Raw genomic sequence first — 27016 nt, 5'->3', positions numbered from 1 at the left:
AATTTGAGAGAAATGTATCTATTGAGTGCATAAACATTTTTTAGATCTTTAACTTCAACATGTGAAGAATCGGAGCAAAGACAAATGTTTTGCTCAGTATATTTAAGGGGTTATTTCTCTACTTGGTCACACGATTTATGGATCAGACAATGTTTTTCAAGTAAGTAGTTATGAACTACAACATTTGTTGATTTTCAAAATACCTTACTTTGACCATGTGGGGTCAAAATGTGTGGGTTTTTTGCAGTTTTTATGCAGTTTCAGAACACGTGCCATTTTAATAGACCATAGTGCAGAATTTCAATACATTTTGAAGTTCTTATCTTTAAATCCTATAGTGATGGTGGTCTGTGTCATTAACATTACGTTGATTTTCCCTTGCTCTGGGGTAGTATAAATGGTCATAAATCATTCATCTTGACAACTGAGTCCCAAAAAATGTCATCTGAAAATAATTGAAAAAATCTGCCAGCCCAGTAAATTATTTCAGAACCCAACTTTTTTTCAATAGTTTTGTCAAAATGATGACTACATATTTGCAGCTTTATTTATCTAACGCAATGAAATCTGCTGTGGCAGTACTGATTCCTCAGGTCTCAGCTGGTTGGGAAAGCAGCATGAGAACCAGTTCCCAGCCACATAATAAAAAATGATAGTGTTATTATTCTATATGTATATATGTATTATATTCACTTGTAGAAACAAGTCTCACAAGAGCCTTAACAATGGAGATGCCTCCATAACAATAATAAGCAAATGCTTCTTTGATAATGACCAAACATGTTTACGTATGGGGTAGGCGTTATGTTGGGTCTGAGGGTGCTATGTGATGCATTTGGAGAGCTGAACTCCTGCGTGAAAACACAAAAACAGCCCAGATGCAGGGGACCTAGTGTTAAGGAAGTCTTTAATTTTCACTCAACTTAGGTTTTAAGGTGCACAGAATCACCCTCAAACAACACAGCTAAAGACAGCACTGAATTCTCACAAGGGCCTAGAGACCAGAGTTTCTGGCTGACAGTGTTTGCTAACATGAGGTCTGCATTTGATTGAGGAAGGATCAGAATGTCCTGGGTGTGTGTTTCCTCACCTCTCTTAAGCCCTCAGAAAGGGGCATTGTCACACTCTGATTGGCCCAGGGAGACAATGCACCAAGCTGCTCTCCATTCTTAATGAGACGTCAGTATGCACACCCTGCACAACAGGTGATCTGAATTACCCTCTAATCAACTCAGGGGAACTGTGACATCCAGCCAAAATGAACTTCAAGGTTTGAAAGCATAAGATACAATAACACACGACATCCATAAGATAACAGACAATGTTTGATTTTAAGTTTTTATTATTACATGTGAAACACATAAAACATGTGTACGTACTTCTCTCTGTGCCAGACTTCACTGACTGACTGCTGCCTTCTCCATCTTTTAAATATAGGTCACATCTAGTCATCAGACACATCAAAGTCTGCTGACCTGATGGATTTATTTGTCATATTAATGGATGATGTTTGCTTATGATATGATATGAGTAAAGGTTTGTTTCTGTCTGTATATGACACAGTAAATACAGCCTGAGCAAATTAACCCATATCCCACAGGATCATCTGGACTCACAGACACCTTCATTGACAATCTCAAACTGGTAGCTGGCACATTTGAGGGCGGCCATGGAGCAGAGGTCCATGCTGCGAGTCCTCTGGGTCCTCGTCAGCTTCACACAGAACATGTGCTCTTCAACTTTGGGGCAGTTACGGGCAGCTTTGCACTCGCACTTCTTTAATGCTGAAGATAAAAACACGAGTTAAGGTTAGGAAAATTATTTGATATAATGTATGTGAAGTCTTTGAATATTCAAGCCTAATTTTTGTTTTGTAGTTTAAATACTTGTGCTGACAGATTTGGAGTGACTGCAAGTTGTACAGCTAGCAAAGTGTAAAATGAGGATTTCACGTCAGTCAAACTCACCAGAGCAGGTCTCCCATTCATAACACGTGTCGAGATCACAGGGCTCCTGTACAGAGCTCTTAGAGGACATGTTGGCTCTGAACATGGCCCACTCCAGTTTGGCCACAGCCACCGTGTCACACTCGCCGTCACTGACATAGAAGAGTGGATCACCGTGGCAACGACCAGCATGGAAGGAGCACAGGGACATTGGCACGGTGACACCAACGTCCAGGTTTAGGATGCAGAGATTCTCGGGTTGTGAACTGCACGCACACACACAGGAACAAAAGAACTGTTATTAATTTAATGACACAAAAAATTATATAGCAAAAACGACAAAATGTCACTGAAAGTGTCTCACATAATAAAAAATTAAAAACATGTCATGCTTATAAGATATGAAGATAAAGAAAACACAATAAAATAAATTAGTTTATGAAACTCACAGGCAGCTCTCCCGTTGGATACAGACACATTTAGAGTCCTGCAGTTTCTCTCCGGGACCACACTGACTGTCGGGAACAAACGGTTCCTCTACACACAGGAAACACACAGGAAACAAAAGACACCTCTGTCATTTTCCGTCATATAGAGTATATTTGTCCTGAATGCTTCTCATAGAAACTATGCTTTATCAGGAGTGGGGAGCCAGATGTGCATTTACCAAATTAACCTGATAGTCCTCATCCAAAACACAGCATTAGAAAACGCTGATGATAAACCATATTTTCCACCTGGTGTTGCCTGTTTTTGAGTGTTATTAAGGCTCATTGTGCCCCTTGTGGCTGATGGGGAAAAAAACACCCACAACAGTTCTGGTCTTAATGCAGTGGTGGTTTTCTGCTGTCCAGCCACAGGGAACAGTAATGAGCCCAGAATAAACTGAGGCACTGGAATGAGGAAAAGAAGATGGCACACTTGAAAACTAGGAGGGATGAAATTATGCTTTATTTAAAGTGTTTTCATGTATATTCGAGTGGCATAACTGCAGCTGGAGCAGCTACATGACTTGTCCACCATACCCACATGTCAGGCCACGATCAGCCCCCTTAGCTCCTTGGCCCAGAAGCAGAAGTCCCAACAAAACAAAGTTAGTGATTAGCTAGCTATGACGTATTTCGTTAAAGGAGCCAGCGTTGCCAGGTGTACGATAATTATTGTATTTGTATGATAATTTGGCCCTCTGTACGATGTACGATCAATAATCCCAAAAAAGGCCAAATGCACGATAATTTGACCATTTCATGAATGTGTGGTTGTAATCAGTATGCCAGAGTTTTTTTGTGAGCCCTGAAGGCATCTGTTCCCATGTGACATGTTTCCAGCCAATTGCACTTTGCTTAGCATGAAATACAGGTGACGTTTGTCTCTGAACAATGAGCACGATTGGCTGAATGGTCAGCTGTACCCGCCCCACGAGGCGCTAGGATGCGTCAGTCGAGCGAGAATGAGATTCAAAACAGAAGAAGAAGAAGAAGAAGAAGAGGAAAAAGCAAGAAGCAAGGAAAATAGAAAAAAAGTAAACCAAAAAAGTAAACACTATTTGCCTATAGCGCATCAGTAGGATTGTTATTTTGGTTATGACGGATGTACGATAATTTCCCTCAAAATACGAAAATTTTGAGTATCTGGTACGATAATTCTACATTTCCCACCAGTCAACACTGAAAGGAGCAGTTCCTAAGGTTAGGGTAAGGGTAATGGGAGGGCTACATCTCGTTACTTGTGCTACTGCTTAGTTAGCGATTAGCTAACGTTAGCTATTAAGTATTACGTTAAGGTTAGAATAAGGGTAATGTGAAGAGTTACATCTTGTTACTTATAAAGTGAAACATGTCTTCATATTCACATTCATATTATGAATTATAAAGTAGATTGTTTCTACATTTGGTCTCATATTTATTCACTACAGTGTAGCATTGTGGCAGGGTTCAGATAAGCGTCTCATTGATGAGTTATTCTTGTACAAGTGGTGGTATTATTAGATTTTAAGATCCACTGTGACATGCCTGTGTGAAAAGAATTGGAGGTGAAAGTTTTCCTAATTTTTTGTGTGGGAGAGCAAAGTGAGTGAACTACTATACCATCAGTGCAGCGTAGGTCAGCAGGTAATGGAGGCTCCCAGGTGAGACTGTCGCCGCACTTGTATAAGCCTGATGGCAGCAGCCGCAGTCCCGCCTCCTCACAATTTAAACCCACTGAGTCCCCCACTTTGTACTCTTCTTTGTTGGGGAACAGCGTCATGCCATCAGGGATCTCAGGAGGAAGGCACACTTTCCCTAAAAAAACAGGTAGACATATTTTAATCCAACGTAGATATCAGACTCAGAAATATTATAGTTAGGCCTACTTTTATTCGTAGAGAGTGAGTATCAAGAGTTCTCAGATCACTATTCATTGGTCTGGTGAAAGACTTACTGACACATTTTCCACTTGGTTGACTCCATGTCCCATCAGGAAGACAGTTAATGTACTGAAAGCCATCCAGCTCGAATCCAGTGTAGCACTGGAACTCCTCATCCTCACCAAAGTCATAATACTGCTTCGCTTTCTGTCAGAGGAAGAAGTTCATAAATACCAGTTAGGAAGTTCAACAGAAGGATGCAAATATAAACCATCCAGGGCATCTTTTAGTTTATACAGTACTTGTCAATCAACCTCCACTCTTGCGCCTCTTCATTTGTCAGTTCTGTGCCCTTGAGGCAAAATTTTGATTAGTGATACTACGATGACATGCAGCAAAGGGCCACAAACCGGAGTCAAACACGTGCTGCTGCAGTGAGGACAGAGCCTCTCGACATGGGATGCCTGCTCTAACCACTAAGCCACTGACGCCCCTTGATTATAATTAAAAACACACTTAACAAAAGTGGCACACTCCAGACTCCATACAGACATAACCCTTTACCTTTTCATACAGGTATTTATTCTCTTGGCAGTAATAAACTTCCATGTAAGAAAGAGGCAGAAGTGAGTATTTTTCAATATTTTGGTGAGTTAGCTGACATTTTTATCAGAGTCATAGTCAATAATCTACAGTCTCTTTGTTTTGCTCTTATATTGCATGTTGCATTTCCTAACTACAGTCTGGAGGGTTGGTGTTTACCCTGAGGAAGCTGTTGGCAGGGTCCTGTGGCCTCAGACAGCCCTGCACACCAGGAGGCAGCTCGTCCGTCCAGCCTATAGTGTAGTCATCATCATTGTCACAGGTCTCCTGTCTGGACATGAGAACACGGACACAGAGTAAACAGTAAATCTAAAGTTATACACCTATGTATGAAGACAAAATACAACTGGGATATTTTATAAATTTGAGTTTAAATGTGCATCAGTGGTTGCAGTATGATCATGTTAAATAATATCAATATTTTAGTGAGGAAAAACAATGTCTTAATTTGATTATCATGAGTTAAAGTACTTTCTTCCATCTGAAGTATAACTCTCATATTGTTGTAAAGGCATAGAAGAATTATCTGACTTTTGATTACTATAGCAACGTGTTAATCAAAGAGTTCGTCCTACGTTTTGAACATAGAGATGTGACAAGGTTCTTCCTGTTTCCTAGATCCCTTGCAGGGTTGGCCTCCTCTGAGGGGGGCGGGATTATCACACCGCCTTGTCCGATGTCTCTTCATTGAGGCGTCACAGCGACTCCACGGCCCCCAGCAGCTCCAGTAACCATCCACTGTCTCTGCAGATGTTAAACACCAAACCACATTTCAAATGTGAACATAAATAAATTTGGTTAGCATTAGTGTGTACCTACTGTAGTATGTGATTAGATTGCAGCTTAAAAGGCTAGTACTGCTAGCAGCCCCTACAGGATGCAGTGTTCTGTATGTACCACAGTATGAAAGTGTTGGGGATCAAGATCATAGTGATGAATTTGGAAGATTTAAAATACTCTTCTTCAGTAGTGGAACAAAAAAAAATGGATTTTATCCCGAGGAGAATACTGGAAGAAAGGTCACAGGCTCATTTAAATCCAAGTATTCATCCTCTGGGAAGTATGAACGTGGTAAGTAAATTTCTTGACAATCAACTTGATAGAATTCTTACATGCAAGTGCAAATTCTGGTCTGATAATTACATACAGTAGAGGTCAGGAGGTAACCAAAATCATACAGATTCCTGTGGGGACCATGAAAACCTACAGCAAACTGAAGATATGGACCAAAGCGTTGGACAAACACCTGGACGGACAAACCGACTGCTTATCTAGGCAAACACAAAAGTGCATATGCAAATATTGAGAGGCACATTGTGCAAACTAATCTACATGACATGTGTCAAGGTGTTTTAAGGTCTGGTACTGTTTACAGTTACTACAGAATGCAGTGTTTGCCCTGAATGGGACGCTGGAAGAAAGGTTATGGGCTTAGTATAATTCAAGGATTCATCCTTAAACCATGAAAGTGAGTAGTACATTTCTTGACAATTGGCTTGATAGATTTCTTATGTGCAAGTGTAAATTCTGGCCTGATAGTCAATAGAGGAAATGTCAAGAGGTAACTAAATTCATAAAGATTCCTGTGGGGACCATGAAAATCTTCAGCAAATTGAAGATATGTACCAAACCGTTGGACAAACAAGTGTACGGACAACTTGACATTGCCAGTCTAAGCCAAAAAAGTGCATAAGCAAGTGTTCATTGCAGGTGTTGATGGTTGCAATGTGTAAGATAATCCATCAGACATGTGCCAAGGCTGGTACACCCAATTAGGAAATACCACTGCCAATGGTAAACTCTCCCAACTGCAACAAAGACAAAGCGTTCCACATTTACTACTCCTCTAATTCCCGCCTCTGACTAGCTTCTTCTCCAAAGCAACAGTGACTGATCTTTTCACCATACCAAAGCGACGGGAAAAACAGGATTTCTCAGAAACAAAATTTAAATATTTAAAACTAAAGGTCATACCATAATCCTTAAGTACTGAGCACTGAAGAGATCATTGAAAGAAAACATTAAAACAGCAATTCGTAATGGGGGAAAAACCCCTCTGCTGTTTTACCACACTTTCCTTGCCTACCATTTTCTTGTTCATCACCAGCAACAGTGTTCTCATGACTCAACTTTAACACCAACCATACTGTGTTCTGCAGCAGTCCTGCTGTACCTGACGTGTAGTCGGGAGCTCGTGTCTCACAGTTAGAGCCATACGTGCCGGTCTGGCAAAGACATTTGCACTCTGTTCCTGAGAGAACAGGCCTGGCGTTGTTGGGGCAGGGAGAGCACTTGCAGGTATCAAACTCCTCCTGGTACTGCAGCAGGGCCTTCCTCAGATGTCTCCTCTTTGTGGCAGCACATGGAATCCCCCGAACCAAATCTATGATGACAACCGCCTGGAGAAACACACACATACAAAAATGCAACATCAGCTTTTGTAATTTATCTTTTTGAATATCCTGAGGAGCTGAAGATATTTCAGTGATGTTTGATTTAACCTTGGCTTCGACCACAGCAGGGTTGTCGAGAACAGATTTGGCCCAATTCTTGAAGGATGTTTTGTCCGGAGTCGCGCCCTGCCTCTCCCAGGCCAGAGCTGCTGCTTCTCTGGTTCGGCCCCCTTTAACCATGGAGAAAGACTTCTCTGCTGCCTTGATGTACGAGCCTGGACCAATGAAATATTAAAGGTATGAATGAAGGAAGGAACATGGTGATAAAACAATGAATTCAGTCAGTAAGCCAAACAGAAGAATTGGGAACAAAGAAGGTGTGCTCCCTGGTAGATTTCATATGAAACCTTCATATTTCTGAGTCATCTTGTTGTCGCCACATCGGTGTACCCTGCTGTGTTCTGAGTAGAAGATGACCGACCAGGAGGTCTCTTGGGACAGGCAGCCTACGACATGCTCTGTTGTTTGACCTGTGGGAGAGCCAGAGTGTAGAGCAACATGATGCAGAGACAAAGGAACAGAAAACAAAACATTGTGTAGCACTACATTTTCCTCTAGCTCTGTTTATTCAACGACAGTCCTCTCATTTGGGCTTTCTTGTGCACCAACAATTTCAAATCCAAACATCTGAAGAAAGAATGATCTTTAAAGGTAACATTCTGGTTTTGACCTTTTCCGACAAAACCCAGAAACAGAACTACATTTTTCATAGAAAGATCAGATAACATAACCTTAACGCAAACTTTTGTTTCTAGATTTTGTTGTGATTTCAAGGACCCAGACACACCAAGCTGACTGTTGGTCAATGTCAGGCCATTGGTGAGCTTCTGTCACCCTAATTTTTGCAGCATGCCCCACACCGTTGGCACTAGTTGTCTTGCTAGTCATTGTCCTTGTTGGCTGATTTTTGGGCTGATTCAGCATGTTGAATGAAATCTCTCTGATTTGCAGTTTAACTTGAGAAGAGAAACGTACAGTAAGTGAGGAAAGCAAACAACTAAAGTCAAGAGGCCATGAGACAGAAACTAAGTTGTCATATACAGTAAGATTGTTTTTTAGATTTTTAGCAGAAACGGATTGTGATCATGTTACTGCTCACTAGTGAACAGTAAAAATCCTTTGTTCTTTCAACCCCGGGTTGTGTTTTTAATGTGCTAGTCAGTAGGCATTTCTCAATACCAAGTACGCCAAGTTCGGACTTGCGCACTTCGGAGTTCGGACTTGGCAAGTTCGACTCGGGAGTACAAACTCCCAAGGATGGCTGCACTGTCGCTGGTCTGTGAGAAATGCATTCTGGATACCTGGCTGTCAAAAGTCCACACAAGTCACCTCCCGATGCATCCCCGATGGAACGGGCAGAGCAAGTTCACATCCGGGCATTTGGACTGTATTTGGCTGGATGCAGACTTTGAATTGGAACAGTACTTGGGCTGCGACTGATGACGTTTCACAAGTCCGCAAGAACACAAGTACAGGCAAGAATGCAGATCGAGAAACGCCTAGTGTCTTGAATCCGTCCCTTCGGCCTTCTGGTTTCCATTTTTAAATGGCAAATACAGACTACCGCCCCCTGCTGGTGTTGAGAGTTTCTTCTTCTCAAACAGGTGCAGAACGCATGTGCTACTTTGCTGTTGGCTGTAGTCTTTGTGATGTGTTCAAGTGCAGTTTTTGGGCCAAGACACAGGCGACGTGAGGAGACACCACAGTTGGCCCTCGTTGCCACTAGTTCTTTGATGCCGTTTCAGTCTGGGCCTTTAGACTTGTTATAATTTAATGTAAAATCTATTAGTTTTATACCAGAAAACCTTCCATTTTGTTATTGGATTGATGTTGCGAAGATGTGTTCAACTGTCATCCAAAAATGTGATACGAAGATTTAATATATTGTTATATTCGCATATGAACTTAACATTTCAATACCAGGTATACATTTAGCCCTGTAGGTAACATACATACACTTATGGAAATGTGAATTTAGCCCTGAGAATAGAGAAGTCAAATGCACGATCAAAATACCTTTGAAGATACAACCTACTGATAGATAACAGGTTTAAAAGTAACTTCTAAATGTCTCCTCTAATGTTCGTGTAGGGAATGCTGTGTAACCGAATCATAGAGCATTGTTGGGGATGGTGCAATGGAACACTATGATGGTGACTGACGTTTCTAAAATGTACTCAGAATATAACATAACCAAAAACAAGTATAAATAAGTCCTATTTACGTCAGGGAAAAATGTTGTTTCAACATTTAATCAGCATTAAAAAGCAGACTGTCTTGACTTTTGAATTACCACTGCAGTCCAGGGTGTCATTCTAAATTTCGACCACCTGGCTGTGCTGCAGTACCTGAACTCTTGAGCTCCTCTCGACTGTACTGGTACAGTAGGTCATAGTTGCCTCCCAGTTTCCCTGTGCTGTAGTAGTGTGTCCCGAAGCGCTGGAAGATATCCCTGTAGAGGGCGTAGTTGTACTCAAGAGGAAGAGCGTGAAGAAACTGGAGAAAAGGCTGTGACACGACAAGATCCCCTGGGTCCCTCAACTTGAACGTGGATACAGGCAGAACCTGGTGCACCCGGATAAACTTGGAGTCCTATGGAAGAGAAGATAGGAAATGAGGAGGAAGGGCGAGATGAAGAAGGGCAGTATAGCTGGCCTGGTGTTTACTTTTTTATGTTAAGGTTAGGGTTAGGGGATTAGGAAATGCATTATATGAATTAAGTTCCTACAGATATATCACTACAACTGTATTGTTGTTTGAGTCACTCACCGATTTCTTTGAAGCTTCAAAAGCTGCCTTGCTAGATTTGAGTGACATTAATCTCCCAGAGTAGTAGAAAAAGGGGAAGAAACGGAATCGCACTTTATGTTCTTCTAGGCTGGGTTCAGATGAACTGGACGGACTGACGCTGATGGATTCAGCATGCAGCGGCTGGGGATCGGTGCTGAAGTCCTCCACCTCGCCAACCTTTACAACCACAACCACAGCTGTTAGTCAAGGTCTATATAAAGACAAGAAAATTAACAACAAAGTCAAAGCTGAAAAGAGACTGCCTGCAAACCACTGATGGACATATTCTCATATTATCATGTTGAAGCCTCTGTGTGTAGGATGTGAAACTGTGTGATCATGGCTGCCTCTGGTGGTGAAAGATAATACAGCAGACAGGAATACTGATACAGAAGTTGTTGTTCCAGTTTTCACCAGGATTGTCAGATTTTTTTGACGAACAAAATTGTGTTCAGCCCAACATTGTGTACACGTGATTTCTGTTTGTGAGTAGGGATTATGAAGGTTTCTCCCAACAATTAAAGAAATAAGCTAATTTAGGAGGTGTTATTTCCAGTGCTTGGAATGAAAAAAAGTGCTGCTACTTCCTTTTCACGTCATTGAAGTAGCTTACTGCTAGAAGTATAATGGTTTGCAGTCATGGTTTGCGCAAGTTCGGTACAGCAAATAAAAACATGCATATGGATGCATTTCTTTTCATTTATGTTGAACTCACGCTTGTGAACCTTGGTCCTGCTCTATGTGCATCAGTCTACATCTTTGTTAGTGCAGCTGCGTGCACCCGTTCAACATGAACACAAAAGTCGTTGCAGCCACATTTCATAAAGTGGCTGATCTCATCCTCTGCTTAGAGGTTAAGGAGCTCCTGGACCTCATTGTTTTCCCATCCCGCCACTATTCTTCTTATTTGAGTTAGCTGCTAACTGCTATCAGCTACTTTTTAAATGTCCCGCGGTGGGTCACGCGCATAAGACATCATTAAAATCCCACATCTGTGCTGTCCACGATCCCCTCATTCTGGCTGTCCTGTTAATACAGACATCATTTTGGCACTTGCTACCTCAGATGCCGCCTTAAAGGAGAGAAAACTCTAACCCCCCATTCCACAGTTGTACCTTTCATACAAAACAGAGAGCTGGCATGACAGCGTTAACTTCCCACCTTGAAGAAGCAGTGTAAAAGAACCCTGTGTTTCTGCTGATTGGTTGGTTGTTTCTCCAACCACGGAATCAGCGGTCAGCGAGCATGACACAAGACCTATTTTGAATCACTGAAAAAAATCTGAGATGATGGTGGTGATTCAGAGAACTGGAATCAGGCTAGTTTAACCAATGGGCTGTATAGTTAAATACTATAACAATAATACTACCTTTATCTCAAAGTTCTCAAAGTTGTGAGGGATTCGGTGGTAGAGCAGCGTGGTTGGAGGCCTCTTAATGGTGCAAGTTCCTCCCATAAACATGTTGTCCAGTACAGCTCCTCTGGGCTCCTCTGCCAGAGCATCAAACCTTCAAACACAAATCAGTGAAAAGTAAAAGTCTACTGACTTTTCTTGTACAATAGGCATTAAGCCAACAAAGGAAAAAGTCTAATAAGCTCCAACAGACACAGCTGGACTCAAATTCGATGTAACACTGCAAGACGTATTAAAAAAACATGTTTTTAGGAGGAGAAACATGCCAGGACAGCACTTGACAGAAAGGAGTGTAACAGAGCAAGAAGGAATGTTAAAAAGGTTGTAAAGTCAAGAGTGACCTTTTGACCTCTAGCTTACCCATTCCCCACCAGGTCAGCCCCAGGAGCCACTCTCTTGTCCGCTGGACACACAATTTGGAACCTGCTACAGTCCTTTTCATCCGTGTTATCTCCACAGTCGTTCTGTTTGTTGCATGTTAGTGTCGAGTTGATGCAGCGTCCTGCAGCATAAGGACGTTTTGTAGAAGATAAAATATTGGTATGTGTCTTTACTTGTGTGTGTGTGTGTGTGTGTGTGTGTGTTTGTGGGTGCATTGTGTCAGTAGATCTAAGATTAAAGAAGTCGGGTGACATAAAGGATGTTGATCTAATTCACTCAACGAGCTGGGAAAAATAACAATTCTGAGAAAATCTAAATAAAAACGAACAAAATTTCGAGGATGTGACGCTTTTTCCTTCACACATCAGTAAAAAACACTACTGACCGTTATCACACTTGAAGTTGTCTTTGCACTCCACGGGTGGTAACTTGCATTCTGTGGAGGGGTGACAGGGCCTCTCCTCTGTCAGCTCCACACTGCAGGCCGATCCACCAAACTGGGACGGTCTCTGGACAGAACGCGTCCGTAACTGTGGCGACAAAATGTGAGAAAGACTGTATAAGATTATGAATCATTTGATTAAAGACTCTGGACACTTTTGAGTCTTAACTAAGGACCAACTTATTGATCAGTAGTTGAAAATGGTCACAATAAAAACAGAGATTGGAAATGACAGAATAGACACAACAAATGTACATTTTGTAATAGAAAGTCTTAAATATAGGACAAAATTCTGCTCTCTCTGCCCTGAGCTACGCCATTGTGAGCATTTATACTTGTGCGGTGCTGTCTGTGTCACTCTGCAGTTACACTTCCAAAATACTAGCTGGCGACGGGGTCTCTGTGAAGTGCTGTTAAGTTTAGTTGATTCAAAACACACTTTAAACACACATTAAACATGGCTTCATAGAGACAATTTCAAACACAAATCAGCTTCACTATAACTCGCAGCACTTGTCTTTATCTGGACACATTTTCCCCACAAATACAACATGCTAATGTTTTTAGCACAAGCCTATGGCATTTTACATTGTATAAATTAGCCTAGCAGCTAGCAGACTTTTCCTCTACTCATATAAAACCAGGGACAACAGCAACATTTAACAAAGGTAACAGTACATAATTCAGCTCCAATACAACTCACAAGGTTCATTGACAAAACAACTGTCTTATACTAAACACCTTTTCTAAACAAATACAACATGCTAACGTTATAAGCACAAGCCTATGGCATTTTACATTGTATAAATTAGCCTAGTGAGGGAGGGAGGGAAACAGTTTCAGCTTCCAAAAATAGAGAGGAGGTCTGCGTCACCACGATGTGTAGTTACATTTCTGGGGAGGTGCACGTCAGGCTACAGTGTTGACGTAGAGGTATGGCATTGATTTGATGTAGAAGTATAAATCCTGCATAAAAAAAGAGCTTATTCAATACCTGCTTCGTGAAACTTCACTCAGAGACAAAAAGATACTTTCAAATGAAACCTAATTTTTTAAGTTAATTTTTTATAATATGCTGATTTCTTTTTTTGTCTGAGAAATACTCACCTATACTGAAGTACAAAACACACTGGTAAGCCCTCATATTGTGTCTGACAGTGTTCTACAATTACAAAAACATTATTTTTTATCAGCAAATAAGCCCTAACAACCATCTGACAATTATTTTAACGTTTTCTAGGTGTGAGCAGCTCCTGTATTTGTGCACTGGTCAGTAGGGTCAGTGCTTTGAGTATACTTAATTCAGTTACTTAAAACCTGCTGAGAACGAGTGTGTAGCATATAGCAACCAAAGCTGTGACAGGGAGTCTGTCAGGGTTCTGCAGTGTCATGTGTGTGTTTCTTGCCTGTTTCTTTGCGCAGGGCGAACAGTCGGACCAAGGCCCAAACTCTGTCAGCATGCAGTTGATTGGACAGGCCTGACTGTTACAAGCTCTTCTGTCATTTCTGTCACAGAGCTGGTTGCAGCTGCTCTTCCAGTAATAATCATCATATTGAATATTCCTGTCAAAAAAGTATAAAAAAGGAGCTTATGTTAGCATCTGTTGGCATCATCTGCATGAGGTATTTGTGTTTCACAACAATAAAGTGAAAGCAGCAGAGATTTCAATGTTTCACAACTTCTTTGGCTCTATTTTCAGTTTCGATCTGCAAACTTCACACCACAGAACGCTGCACTCTGTGTCTGACTTGTAGCTGCACTGTTCACATGTCCGTCATCCATATCTACAATGTCACATGTGTATGTGCGTGTCTCACCTGTGTCTCTGCTGAGTACCATGGTTGCAGGTCCTGGAGCAGGCGGACCAGGGTCCCCAGGGGTACTTGTCACAGAAACAGGCCAGGCCAACTGATATCCAGCTGAGGAGCTGAAGCAGCAAAAGTAACCGGCTGGAGGGAGCCATCAGGAGTTCACACTGGTTTCACCCCCTCTGAAAATAATCCGATGATCAGAATCAACAATGTTTTTATTTATATTTAGATTGGTTTGGATTTTATTGCACAGATCATTTAATGTACTTTGAATAAAAAACAGGAATACTAACGGACTAAAATCACACAACACTGACTCCCAATTAAACATCTTAACATCAGTAATATACTCAAAATCCCAAAGGATGGCCTGATGCTTCTACAGCTTCTCTGCAAAGGAACAGTTTAACAAACTATGAGGACATCCATCAACCCCAACCCTACTCTGCTCAGTTCAAAATGCTGCATGCAGCTCTTTGCTGTAGTGCAGCCTTCAATATTAACTGCATTCCCTTAAAAATACTTTGTTCTGGAACATATTTAGAAGATTTGATTTGATTTGGTACACACATTTTTATTGTAATATGTGTTTTACATTGAGATTGCATTCATTTCTGGTGCATAAATTGCGCTTTAGGTAAAGCAAGGTAAGTTCTAGTTTTAGCACATTCCATTAATAGTTGAATTCAGTGTTTTACATGGTGCATAAAAAGAAATTTAACAAGAAAAAGACAAAAAAAGAATGAATAAATAAAATAGCACAAAGCAAGAGACAGTCATGTTTAGTGAGCATGCATAAAAAAGGCAAAATCTGACTCACCACATATACCGACGTCCTCTTCTGCAGATGTTAATGCACACAGTTTACTAGCTCCTGTGTTGCTGACTGTGTACTGGGTCCTCTCACTTTGTCAAGTCTACACTGCAGGCAGAGCTGAATCTGACTTGAGTTATCAGCAGCTATATAAAACCCCCCTCTGTGATTTATCTTGGGAATCCAGTTGTTGTTGTTTTTTCACTTACATTGCCCAATCTGTGTCCGAAACATCTCAAACTAATAAGCACTTTTCTCTTAATAACAAGAATAATGAGGAAACATAACAGCACATCTTACATAACCTTCTTGTCCCTTGTTGTTACGGGAAGTAAAGAGCTCTGGAGTTTCCCAGCTGCAGAGACGTAATCCAGATGTTTTGTGTTTGAGACTTGACAGTTAGAGATAGTGAGGGGGAGAACGCTTACTTTCTCTCCAAACTGTTTTTTTAGTTATCCAGTATTTGCACAATCTGGCACTAAAAACAGTCAGAATTGGTCCATGTTATGAAAGTGAACACAGCCTAATTTGTGCATAGAAACATACAGGTTGTACTGTATGACTGGAACATTTTGACAAATATTACACTCAGTGATTGACATTTTGTTGTTTGGCTTTGTGTTAGGAAGAGGAAAAAGGTATGCAAAGTGTTACACAAGATATGGATGTGTGAAATGCTCAAAAGCTGGGCATTCATTTATTTATCAATTCATTTATCAGATGAAAAGGTGCAAAATGGGACAGATGCCTTGTTAAATTAACAATATAAAATGTATATTTTGAAGAAATGAAGAAAGCCTATAGATGGTTGGAAAAAAATCTTTATGGTAAACTAGTTTTGCCATCAGAGGATGCAGACTAGGCAAAAAAAAAAAAAAAGAGCAAATTGGCTTGATTTGTTTGAAAACATGGGAAGAAGGCAGCGAGCACTGAAAGAAAAAATGACCCAAAAAATTAGCAAGAAATTAGTAAAAAGAGAAAATAAAAAAAAAAAAACATAGTAAAAAGACAACAAGCAAACAAAAAAAGTAAAATGACTTGGAACGAGTGCTCAAAAATTATTATAATTCTGTGACATAATTTTAAAATATAATAATAATAATAATAATAATAATAATAATAATAATAATAATAATGATCAGTATAGTTTTTCCTATCTTTTGTCCCTGTTTTTTAAAAAAAATAATTTCCTAAATCTATTATTTTATTTTTGCAATTTGTGGGACATTCTCTTTAAAAGATTTTTCTTCTTTTGGCTCTTTGCCTTTATTTGATAGGACAGTCTAAGCCTGAAATCGGTGCTGCCTAATTTTAAACAATGTTTGAGCACTGCTCAAATGGAGACTGATGATATTTCGTGGTGGAGTGTCATTGCATCACGCCAGCAAATGGGCTAAAATTTAGTGCGTTCACCCAGGTGTCATAGTTACATCAGTGCCGATCAATCAGGGCAGGAGCTGCTAAATAACAGTGACTATTGCTGAGTCATTTGTTCCAGGAGTGTTTCCCATTGAATAAAAAAAGCCAAGTGTTAGCAGGAGTTTGTTTTTTTGCAGTGGGAAAAGGAGCTCTAGAGTTAGCAGATTGATAACACTGTCATGTCTGTTTCTACAAAAGCTGAGAACAGCCGTGTTACAATAACTTTTTAGTCCTGTTATCTTGAGATCATGAGTTAAGTATTTTGTTATCTCGAGATAAAGCTTGTTTTCTTGTGTTAATGAGTTAGTTTATGTCAGTTCTTGAGAAAACAGAAAGCTGTTTTCTTGAGATAAGTTATCATGATGTCCCCTGGAATGAAAAGGGCAGATCTGATCTCTAGCAGTAAGATCCACTGCAACTTCTGCATGTGTTAGACCATGACTGAAGTACAGTTTAATGTGTTAGTCATTGGTACTCCGTGATCTGACATTTTCAGCTTAAATAAGAGTAAAAGAGAAAACATCCTTTGGTTTTCTTGTGATAATAGGTTGATTATTTGTTATTATGTGTTATCCTGAGATAACAAGGCTTGTTTTCTCAGGATAATGATGTACTTAACTTGTGGTCTTAAGAAAATGGCAGTAAAAAAAAACCCAATTGCCAGCATGGCTGTTTTCAGCTTATGTGTATTTGTTCTCTTGGTAAGAAAGCAGATGATTCTATTTCAAAATGCTGAACTATTCCTTCAAGTTTAAAGACAATAAAAAATGAAATAGCATCATCTTATTTGTATATAAAACTTTATTCACATTATAAAATGCCCTAAGCTGTACATATGTTTCACTGTGGATTCTCTACACTGCAGAACACACTAACTACACATGGCATACTCCGAGTCATATACATGCCAAAACAAGGAATTTAGCAATTTAGACGTCACCACTTTAGATTACAATAAAGAAAGGAAATAACATCACAAACACAAATTTACAAATTACACTTACATTCAATGGGAAATGGCTTTAGTGGAGTGCTTCAGATGAATGAATGGGTTTCAGTTAGGTTTATTATGTGTGTTTATTTATGTATGTGGCTTATTCAGCTCTGCCATTTCTGTATGTGTGTGGAACATCTGCAAAGCCCTTATGATGGAAAACTGAAGCTGAAAGTTAAAACTGTTCTTTTTCAGGGAAGATTGTTGATGACATGCTGCACATCTGTAGAAAACCAAGACTAAGGACGCATTCACACTGGCACTATTTGGTCCAGTCCGCTTCCACGGATTGTTCGGTTCATTTGGTGAGGACCAAACGAGCGAACCCCGGTCCGAAAACTGGGGGTCTCGGTTTACTTGCAAGTGAACCCTGGTGGTGTTTGCTTACAGTAGGTATCGCGTATCAAAAAACATGGACAACACATTTTGAAACGCAAGCACGCATCATAGCGGCCAATGCGTCTCGATGTGTCCCAACGCGTTCGCGTCTGCATGCCTTTGCGTCGACTATGAAACGGCCTGTGTGATGTTGTCCAGGCGGTTTGGTCCGCTTTAAAAAGTGCAGTGTGAAAGTGAACCGAACCAAATGAAGGTGTGAAATCTTTCGGCATCCCCCGCCCAATCGAACTGAGTCCCCCGGACTATCCTGGTATGAATGCGCCCTAAAAGCCCTGCTAGTTCCCCCTAGAGGCTGCAATGATCATTACACCCTAAAATCATAGTGCAGCGATGAACAGACAACGCACTGATGATTCAGCTATTCTTTACGAGGAGTATTAGAGCAACTGTGGTGTCACCAGCTGCAATTTTACAAGACACAGGTCCCGTTTATACGACAACGATTTCAACTGAAAACGGTAAACTTTAGTTGCGTTTTGGCCGATTGTTTACACGACAGTGGCATTTTGGGTGCCCGAAAACGCAGTGTTTTGAAAACGGGTTCCAGAGTGCAATTTTTGGGAAACGGCACCGTGTCTGTTGTTATGTAAACTTGCAATATGCAGTTCCTCTGAAAACGGAGACTTTTCGCACATGAGCATTATGCTTCGAGTCACTAGGTATGCGCGAGAAAGTCGACCATTACAACAGCAATGGTGCTGCTCACCCTATTGAAGTTATCAACACTTCCCCATCATAGTGTAGATTTACTGTAGCAACTCCACCTCGTCGTCCGTCCAGACAAATGTTTGTGCAGTTGCCATTTTGTTTGTTTATCCATCGCCGCTCTGAAGAAAAAAGCGTAAGCGTCACACCGCCAACTACTGGCCTGGCATGTATGCTGCTTGGTCATTTTTGCGGATCCGTGTGCACGGCGATTGTTATCAAAATGTTGTCGTCTAAATGGGGAACTTTTTTTCAAAACGAAAATGAGAAATGATTCTGTTCTCAGTGGATCATTTTCGTGTAAACATGGCCAAAGTCATGATATTATGATAAGAAAGTCTTGGAGAATTTATTATGCCTGGATTTGGTAGATTCAGTTATATGCCCTCATTTTAAAGCATTAACAGAAACATCTAAATTTTTTTGTAAAAGTACGACTTTATCCTACAGAAAGGTTTATCCTCTGGGGAGAAGGCTTGTGATTGATGCCTTTCTTGTTCAGAATCAGTATCAGAAATACTTAATTTATCCCTGAGGGCTAATTGCAGAACTGTTCAATCTGCGCACTTTGATATTTTCTTGATATCAGTGTTAGATTTTGTTATTTCCTGGTATAAATGAAAATGTATGGCACTTGCTGATGCTAATGCTAGTAAGATTATTAGCTTTCATCCCCCGGCGGATCATGAATATCCACAGAAAATGTCATGAAAATGCCATATATAGCCGGTAGTTTTTCAAGGTCTTCTGCTGTGTGTCTTGGTGTTGGTCAACAGGAAATATTTGTCTTAAAGCACTGTTAGATAAAAGTTCAGGGTGTCACCTAAATGACTAGAAATCATCCTCTCTCCAGACGTAAAGTCATAGTAATCTGACCAGTACAGTAGCTAATGAATATCTCAGGCTATGTCAAAGTATTGAAAAGACTAGTGACCAATGTTTTTATGCATCTTCATTTGTTATCTGGTTGAGAATGCTTAAGATGTCTAAAAGGCAAAACTTAAGCAAAGCTTTGTAACATTTATTTTTCCACACGCAGTGCTGAATAAATTCAGTTTTTTTCTTACAGAAAAAGGAGTGTCATGATTAAAGGAGCCAATTAAGTCTATGCATCGTAACACTGTCTATGAATTGCTTTATCTACGGGGTGTACAGGCGAGTAGAGACTCACCTGGCAAGAGCCTCTACCGAATGACGTTCAGATGAAATACTACAGGAGGTCGTTGGCACTAACACATCTCGCACTGTGACACATTCAAACATGGTGGCGTGACACGAGCACAGTGAGACAGCTGAGGATGAAAAATGCCAGTGCATAGCCTGAATATGTACAAGTTTATTCTTTCATTATATAAAATGGCGCAAAACAGAAAGAAAAGGAGGGATGGAATGCAAAGACAAAAAAGCAAAACAAAATGGAGTTACGCAAAGGGCTGAAACTGAAACTCGCCTGTGTCTTTAAGGTCCAATCTGTCTGGTACTTTACTTTTGCCTCATTATATGCATTACTGACTGTTAGCTGGCCCTTTCCACCCAAACTCGACCCAAGCTTGAATCTTTATGCCACCAAACAGACCACAGCGGGACGAGATAAGTCATGAATTCAACAACCAAATGACCAACCAGCAAAAAAAATGACTTCAAGATGAAAAAGACAAATGGTAAGGAATTATATAACAAGTACTACAAGATTACAATTTCAGATAATATGGGGGGAAATACTGTAACTAAATAAAGAGTAAAATGAAGATTAATGAATCTCTTTGTTAATATACATCCTAAAATATAATGAAAGTCCTTTCCTATGTGTGCTGACTGTAGTGCTGCCTTCAGACGCTCAGCCAGACACCATGCAGCAGAGTCCAGGGAAGCGTCTCTTCCTCTGCCTGACCAGCGGGTGTGGAGTCAGATTCAACAAGCTGCTGTCGTCTGGAATAAACAAACACAATGTTATGTTACATTTATTTGGCTGATGCTTTTATCCAACGCCATTTACAGTAAGTGAATTCAACCCAGTAAGTTCAACCCCAAAATGCAAGAACATTCAAAGTACATCAACGAAGATGTGTATCAAATGGTGCAGAGGAGGCTTTCAAATCAGGGACTTGGGTCTGGATCTGAGTTCACCTGACCACTAAGTCCAGTTCATTTGATAAGTGCGAACACTGTGTACCGTACCTGGGCACAGATTGGCAAACTGTTCCTGGGTCCACTTGAAAAGCTGATCTCTACTAGTTCATGTGTACTCTGGTACGATTAGTTTTCTCAGAAGTCTTGTAAATCTCCCAGAATGCATTTTGTCAAATGAACTTTCAGCCTTAAAGCAACAGTAGACTGAAAACACTCTCATATCTGTAGGGTACAATATGAAGCTAGGGCTAGCAGTTGGTTAGCATAGTTTAGCATAAAGACTTGGCTGTGTCCAAAAGTAAACCTATTCTAAGTCGCACTGGATTATGTATTCAGAAGTGGAAAACTTCAGAAAGAATAAAATTTTGGGGGGAATGCAGAAAGTAGAATGCAGCAAAAGATATCCAAAACGTCTCTGGACATATCTCAAACATGACATACCTTGGTTTTTCAGTGGCAATGGCATCGTGTCCCTGAGTTTGCTGAGTAGGTTTCGCATCTCTCGCATATCTCTGTGAAAACAAAGAAACACCAACTGCAGTTCATCAGTGTGCGAATTCATTTTTAAAAGCAGGTGCGGTCAGTGTACCTCTCTATATTTTGAATATCCATTCCCACAAGCCACTGCTCCTGAGGAAAGTCGATGGGAGAGGAGGATCGGTCTTCCAGGATGGGAACGTCCGAGCTTTCGTCCACCCTCAAGTCCAACCTCGGTTCCGAGTCTGTTCCTTTGGGTCCAAACAGAGACAGCAGCGCTGAGGCATCGTCAACAAAGACAACTCAGACACAGTCAAAGCAGCAAATGAATGACTTCCTTGCGTAATACAGGAATTCTAATGCTCAGTATTTCAAAAACAGTCATAAAAAAAATGTCAAAAAATGCTAGACCTGTTTACTGAAAATGCACAATGTAATGTTTTAATGTAACAGAAATGATCTCTTCTCTAAGTCCAGCTAAGTCAGAGTATGAATCCATGTTGTACACACTGACCATACAGACAGCTCTCTGCTGCCCTCTGCTGTTTCAACACTGTGTGAACACAACTCTGATCTCTTCATCACTGAGCAACCCGAATGAGAAAGATACTTCAGTAGAAGTTTTCTGCCTCCATTTTATCCATGTTTAAATTGTACTAATGTTGAATATGCAGTTTGAAAATGCATGTTAAGACTAACTTCTAAAACAAGGTCAGCTCAAATAAACATGACAAAAATGGCTCTTATCTGCTTTTGCAAACGAACTCTTAATATACTTTAAGTAGAAATTAGGAAGTAGGATTTCAAGTAGAAAATAAGAGGTCAAACTGATTTTAACACACGCAAATTCACTCATGTACACAACTGTGAGAATGTTTGTCAGTGTTGCCTCCCTGTGACAGCCAGTTCATGAGTTATGAAAGGGGACGTGGCAAAATGGAGCGTTTGGATGTGTATGTCTATCTTTGCCTGTGTGTGGCTAACTTAAGCTATACCCAGGGACACATTTCTGACTTAAAACCAGTTAACTGGGGACGGCTTGTGCAACTGGGGACGAAAAGTGTGTCTTCAGTTGCAAACCTAGCAGTTAAGGTTAGGTTTAGGGAAGTAGTGCTTACTAAAGATGCACAATACTGGAATTTTTGGTGATATCGGATACGCCGATATGTAACAACTCATTTGACTGATAACTGATACCAGTATCGACATATCCACTTTCGTTCCTGCCCAATTTTAGTCATCATCAAGTTTCTTCTGCAGTACAATTAACATCATACGATGCATGAATACTCTTATCATGATGGCCCACCAGCAGATGGAGACACGAAATACAATACTTTTGAATGTACGACAGTACTTTTCATTCATTGTGCAAATTAAGAAAAAGCATGCTGGCCGATTATGATGTTTCATTTTAAAGCCAATATCGGCCGATACTGATGATGTGCCGATATCATCATGGCACAACAGGCACAACAAGCTGAAGCAGCTAAATGGAGTTCACATTTATCATTTTATTATTTACACCCATGCTTTTCCCACTGTCACATGTCAAAATGTCAAAAAGTCAGTTTTATAGATTTTTCTTATTTCTCATTGATGGGCAGATATTTAGTGTTGAAAACAAACATATACAGAATAAACTGATCAGACACATGGAGGTTTTTATATTGAATGAATCTCTGCTTGTTTGATTCTCATAAATCAATACTTTTTTGAAATGTTGTGGCATAATAATGGTGTGATATTTTGTGACGGTACTTTTTCTGTGCAGCTGCAGCACCCCCAGCAGGCACATGGATTTGAGCATCTCTGTTATGAACATCTCGAGGCAGCACTGCAGCTGGATGAAGAGCCGACAGATCTCAGGGTGGATCTCCCCGTCCTCTAGACTGCAGCATGAGGAGGAGGAGGAGGAGGAGGAGGAGGAGGAGAGGATAAAAGAGAAGAAGGAAAACAGATACAGTCAGACAAACAGAGAAGGGGAACTTTACATTCAGGCTGACCAAGTTCCAGTACATGCTGCATACGGGTGGGCGATACGGCTCTAAAATAATATTTCAATATTTCAGGGTATTTTTGCGATAATGATATTCTTGACAGTATGAAAAATTTGTAAAAAAAAATATATAGATTTTGTTTCTAATCTAAGACAACAGTATTGTAACAAAATAAGTAACCTGTGACAGGCTGTTATGATACCAGAACTATCGCACATTCACATATATGTAGTTTTTTGTCGAGCCTTGAGCGTCACATAGGTTTACATTACCAGAGGTTTATGACAAAATCACATAAACGACATGACTCTCGTGTGCTCACAGCGAGAGAGGAGAAGGAGAGACGCTGTGCTGCTGCCAGAGGAGCCACACTGAATGAGTTCCCTCTGAGCAGTAAGTCACTAAAAGTGTCTGAGAAGTCCGGGGCTTTTCATAAAACATTCAGGACGCCACAGTTTATTCCACACTACTGAAGCTGCTCCTCTTGCTGGAGCCACTGCAGAGTCTGTAATAATTTCGCTTTCAGACATGCGTGTTTTTGCTGTGGGTAACAGTATGACGTCAATAGGTCAACAAGTCATAATATCGCAAGTATCACGATATGAGTTTATCATTTGATATTAAAACTTATACCTGTATTATCGTGAACGAGATGATATGGCACACCTGTGATGCTGCAGACTTTGGTATTTGAACATACATGTCATTTCAGTTAACCTGTAGAGTGAGCTTTTGTAAAAGTTACGCTACAGTAGCAGAGATCCACTTTACTTCAATTATGGGTTGGATTTTCATACAAGTTTACCATGTGAAAAAGTGTTTCTCTGTATCTATTTATCTATAAATCATAATATTAATACCAAGACTGGGAAACTGGCTCTTAAATACTATGTTCCAAACGAGTGGAACAATCAACAGAAGCTTATAAAATTAAACAAGCTAATTCCTTTTAGTCCGTTTAAATCCCTGTTGGCTGACAGAGCGCAGTGTGTGAATGTATGTTTTCTCTGAATTAATGTTGTCGCAATGTCCTCCGCCTGTTTGTAGCACATAAAGTTATAGTTTACATCAACAAGCTATATAACAATCAGGGTGCTCAGGGTGTTCCCTCAATGGCCTTCCCTGTTTAGATAAAGGTTATAATTACAAAATATAGCAGTTGTGTGTTTTAAATTCTATATGGGATGGCGTGGTGGTGCAGTGGTTAGCACTGCTGCCTCACAGCAAGAGGATTCTAGGTTTGAACCCAGGGTTTTGGCTCTTCTGTCAGCCCTGTGATAGTCTGGAGACCTGTCCAAGGTGTACCCTGCCTCTAGGCTTCAGTCCTTCATGACCCCATGAGGATAAGCGGTTACAGGAAATGGATGGATGGAAATTTTGTGTGTAAGTGGTGGCATTGTGAAGGGTAAAAAACAGTGCACACTTGGATTTGGAAAGCTAGGGGGCTTATTTAAAGCCTCATTTCATAATGTTATAGAGAACACAAAAATGAACGTATAGCATATAAGTCAACATAAAAGTGATGGCAAACTATTAAATTAAAAGCAGAATGTGTGTGTTGCTTTCAATCACTTAGTAACTGTGTTTATAAAAGTGCCATTTAGCTTAAATAAAATGCATTATTTTAATAATATTTTTAAGTATGATATACCATCAAACCTGCCTGGAAACAAAGCTGTGTGTTTTTATGCTTTATGTGAATTCATTTTATAATAATGAGTCTTTTGTTTCCTTCCTACCCTGACACAGAGATGACGGTGAGGTCCTGGTGTGCAGCCCGGGCCATGGAGCACCCTTTGGACCGTGTGTGGTGCATCTGAGCCCGCAGAGACGGACAGTCGATTGAGATCTCCCCGACGGAGATGACCTGCTCCCGGTACAGCGCAACCAGGGTGTTGAATTCCTGCACTGTCTGGAGAAACACAAACCATCATCACCTGCGATTATGATGCGTAAACCTGAACAACCTGAGAGTAGCATCCTCAGTGGAAGGCTGGAATAAAAATCTAGCCTCAAAATGATGCCCAGCACTTGTGTTTGTGTCTCCTCTGCGCTCCTGCTGCACCTGCACAGGATGAAAATGGGCTGTGTTTGGTAAATAGAAGCTGTCCTTTTGGTGCAGAGCTACGCTAAACACGGACCACTGGCTGAGCATTAACACAGATGACTTGTTTCTGAGCTCACCATCCTGCTGCCGTCCACGGCCCCCTCCGTGCTCTCCCTGCGCTCCGGCTCCGTCTGCGCCACCTTACTGATGGGGAAAATGCTCCCTGCAGATCTTGGGCGCTTTTTCCGCCCGTACGGTGCAGAACACATGCATGCACACCCACCACCGGAGCCCGGCCAGACGCAGACACAGATGCCCTCCTCTTTTCTGATCGCTGCTGTGTCCTCTACAAAGAAAGAAAATGACCCACAGCAGGGTCGCAGGTTTTGGTTGATGCTTGATGCTTGATGCCAACCCTCAGGTGTGTGTGTGTCGTTATTCCCGGAGCAGGACCGTGTAGTGGGCCAGTCGGACCCCCAGCAGCTCGCTGTGCATCTCAGCCGTGAGGAGAGTCACCTTCAGCCCCTCCTGAAGGCCGAGAGGGAGGCTCCTCCGTCTTCCGCCGCGCGCTCACGTGTGAGGAGGACTCAGAACGAGCCAACAGCGAAACAAGTCGTCACCCTCCGACTGACAATTAACTGTTTAGGAGCATCAGCGGGACGGAGAGACAACAGGCACGGTTTCTTCTGTCTCATATTAAAGGGACACTCCTATATTTTTCAACCTGGTCTTTATTTCCCCGTGTTTTTGTGTGTGATGCAAAAATATCATAAAGGCTGTAAGAGCAGGTGAATAATACATCATTCAGTTGTTATAAAGACGCATTAAAGGTTCAGCCTGGACCCCATTTTCTTTTGTTTGACAACCTGGTCTCACTCTGAAGTCTTCGAAATCTGCTGCTTGGGCAGTGACTTGTGCCGTCAGACACTGATGAAAAAAGCCAACATCGGCATGATAAGCGTCCAGTTGCTGTTATAGTCTAAGGGCAGTTGAAAACACAATGGAGCAAACCAAAAGTTAAGGCAGCAAAAGTCCGAGTAGGGCAGGCAGGTGGGGTGGTGGATGGGTCCAACCAACACATTCTCACTCCAACCTCATCACATATTGACTTAGGTCAGGGACTTTCCATGTCCAGTTACGACGTGCAAGGTACCCTGGGTGTGTCGGTTGTTGGAGCCCGGTCTCACTCTGAATTCCTCGAAATCTGGCGCTTGGGCAGTGACTTGCGGCATCAGAAACCGATGACAAAAGCTGTCCTTTAACATCGGAATGTTACGCAGCCGGTTGCCGCTATAGTTTAATGGCGCCCAGCGGTGTCAGGGGGGAACGTGGTGGGACGAGGACGAAAGTTAAGGTGGCGAAAGTCTGAGTAGGGCAGGCAGGAGGGGTGGTGGATGGGTCCAACAAACAGACTTTCACCTGAGAGAGCGGTGTTCGCGTCCCGTAAGGTTCAAAAGCCAAACCCTGTTCTTTTTTCCTAAACCTAACCATGTGCTTGTCGATACTGTCCCGCCAAGTTTCCCCCGGCGCTACCAGTGCTGTTAAAACTATAATGGCAACTGGCTGTATATCATACCAACTTTAAAGGACAGCTTTTTTCGTCTGTGTCTGACGCCGCAAGTTACAGGCCAGGCACCAGATTCTGACAACTTTGCAGTGAGACCGGGTTGGTCCAACGAACACCGACTTGCACCCCGGAAGAGCGACGTTCGAGTCCTGTGAGATTATAAAGCAAAATACCTGGAAAAGTGTCAAAAAGAAAAGTATATGGCTGTTATGCAGCTAATAGCGTGGCAAAGGAATTAGTCCTAAACCCCAGAAATTAGCATTTTAGCACTCCTGG

General features: G+C 41.2%; 1 protein-coding gene across 2 annotated transcripts; it reads right to left on the bottom strand.

The window, feature by feature from the left end:
• Positions 1–1324: 1324 nt before the first annotated feature.
• On the bottom strand, positions 1325–25693 carry c6.2 (complement component 6, duplicate 2). Of its 2 annotated transcripts, XM_033646733.2 has the most exons (21): positions 25311–25693; positions 24866–25038; positions 22888–23018; positions 21239–21377; positions 14195–14326; positions 13783–13939; positions 12320–12464; positions 11914–12055; positions 11509–11647; positions 10119–10316; positions 9698–9941; positions 7697–7819; positions 7398–7564; positions 7070–7295; positions 5472–5640; positions 5056–5167; positions 4368–4500; positions 4034–4228; positions 2396–2483; positions 1968–2212; positions 1330–1784 (listed from the first exon to the last, which is right to left on the bottom strand). In XM_033646733.2, the coding sequence occupies exons 1-21, from the start codon at positions 25440–25442 to the stop codon at positions 1603–1605; spliced, it is 3372 nt and encodes a 1123-aa protein (XP_033502624.2). In that variant the 5' UTR covers positions 25443–25693; the 3' UTR covers positions 1330–1602. The 2 variants fall into 2 exon arrangements, with proteins under 2 accessions (XP_033502623.2, XP_033502624.2); XM_033646732.2 differs by lacking the exons at positions 21239–21377; positions 22888–23018; positions 24866–25038; positions 25311–25693 and adding an exon at positions 15009–15149 and having other exon boundaries at positions 1325–1784; positions 14195–14367.
• Positions 25694–27016: the final 1323 nt, after the last annotated feature.

This window comes from Epinephelus lanceolatus, chromosome 19 (genome assembly GCF_041903045.1).
Source record: "Epinephelus lanceolatus isolate andai-2023 chromosome 19, ASM4190304v1, whole genome shotgun sequence".
Classification (NCBI taxonomy): domain Eukaryota; kingdom Metazoa; phylum Chordata; class Actinopteri; order Perciformes; family Serranidae; genus Epinephelus; species Epinephelus lanceolatus.
The sequence above is the reverse complement of the archived record's forward strand: the minus strand, read 5'-3'. Positions and strand labels throughout refer to the sequence as shown.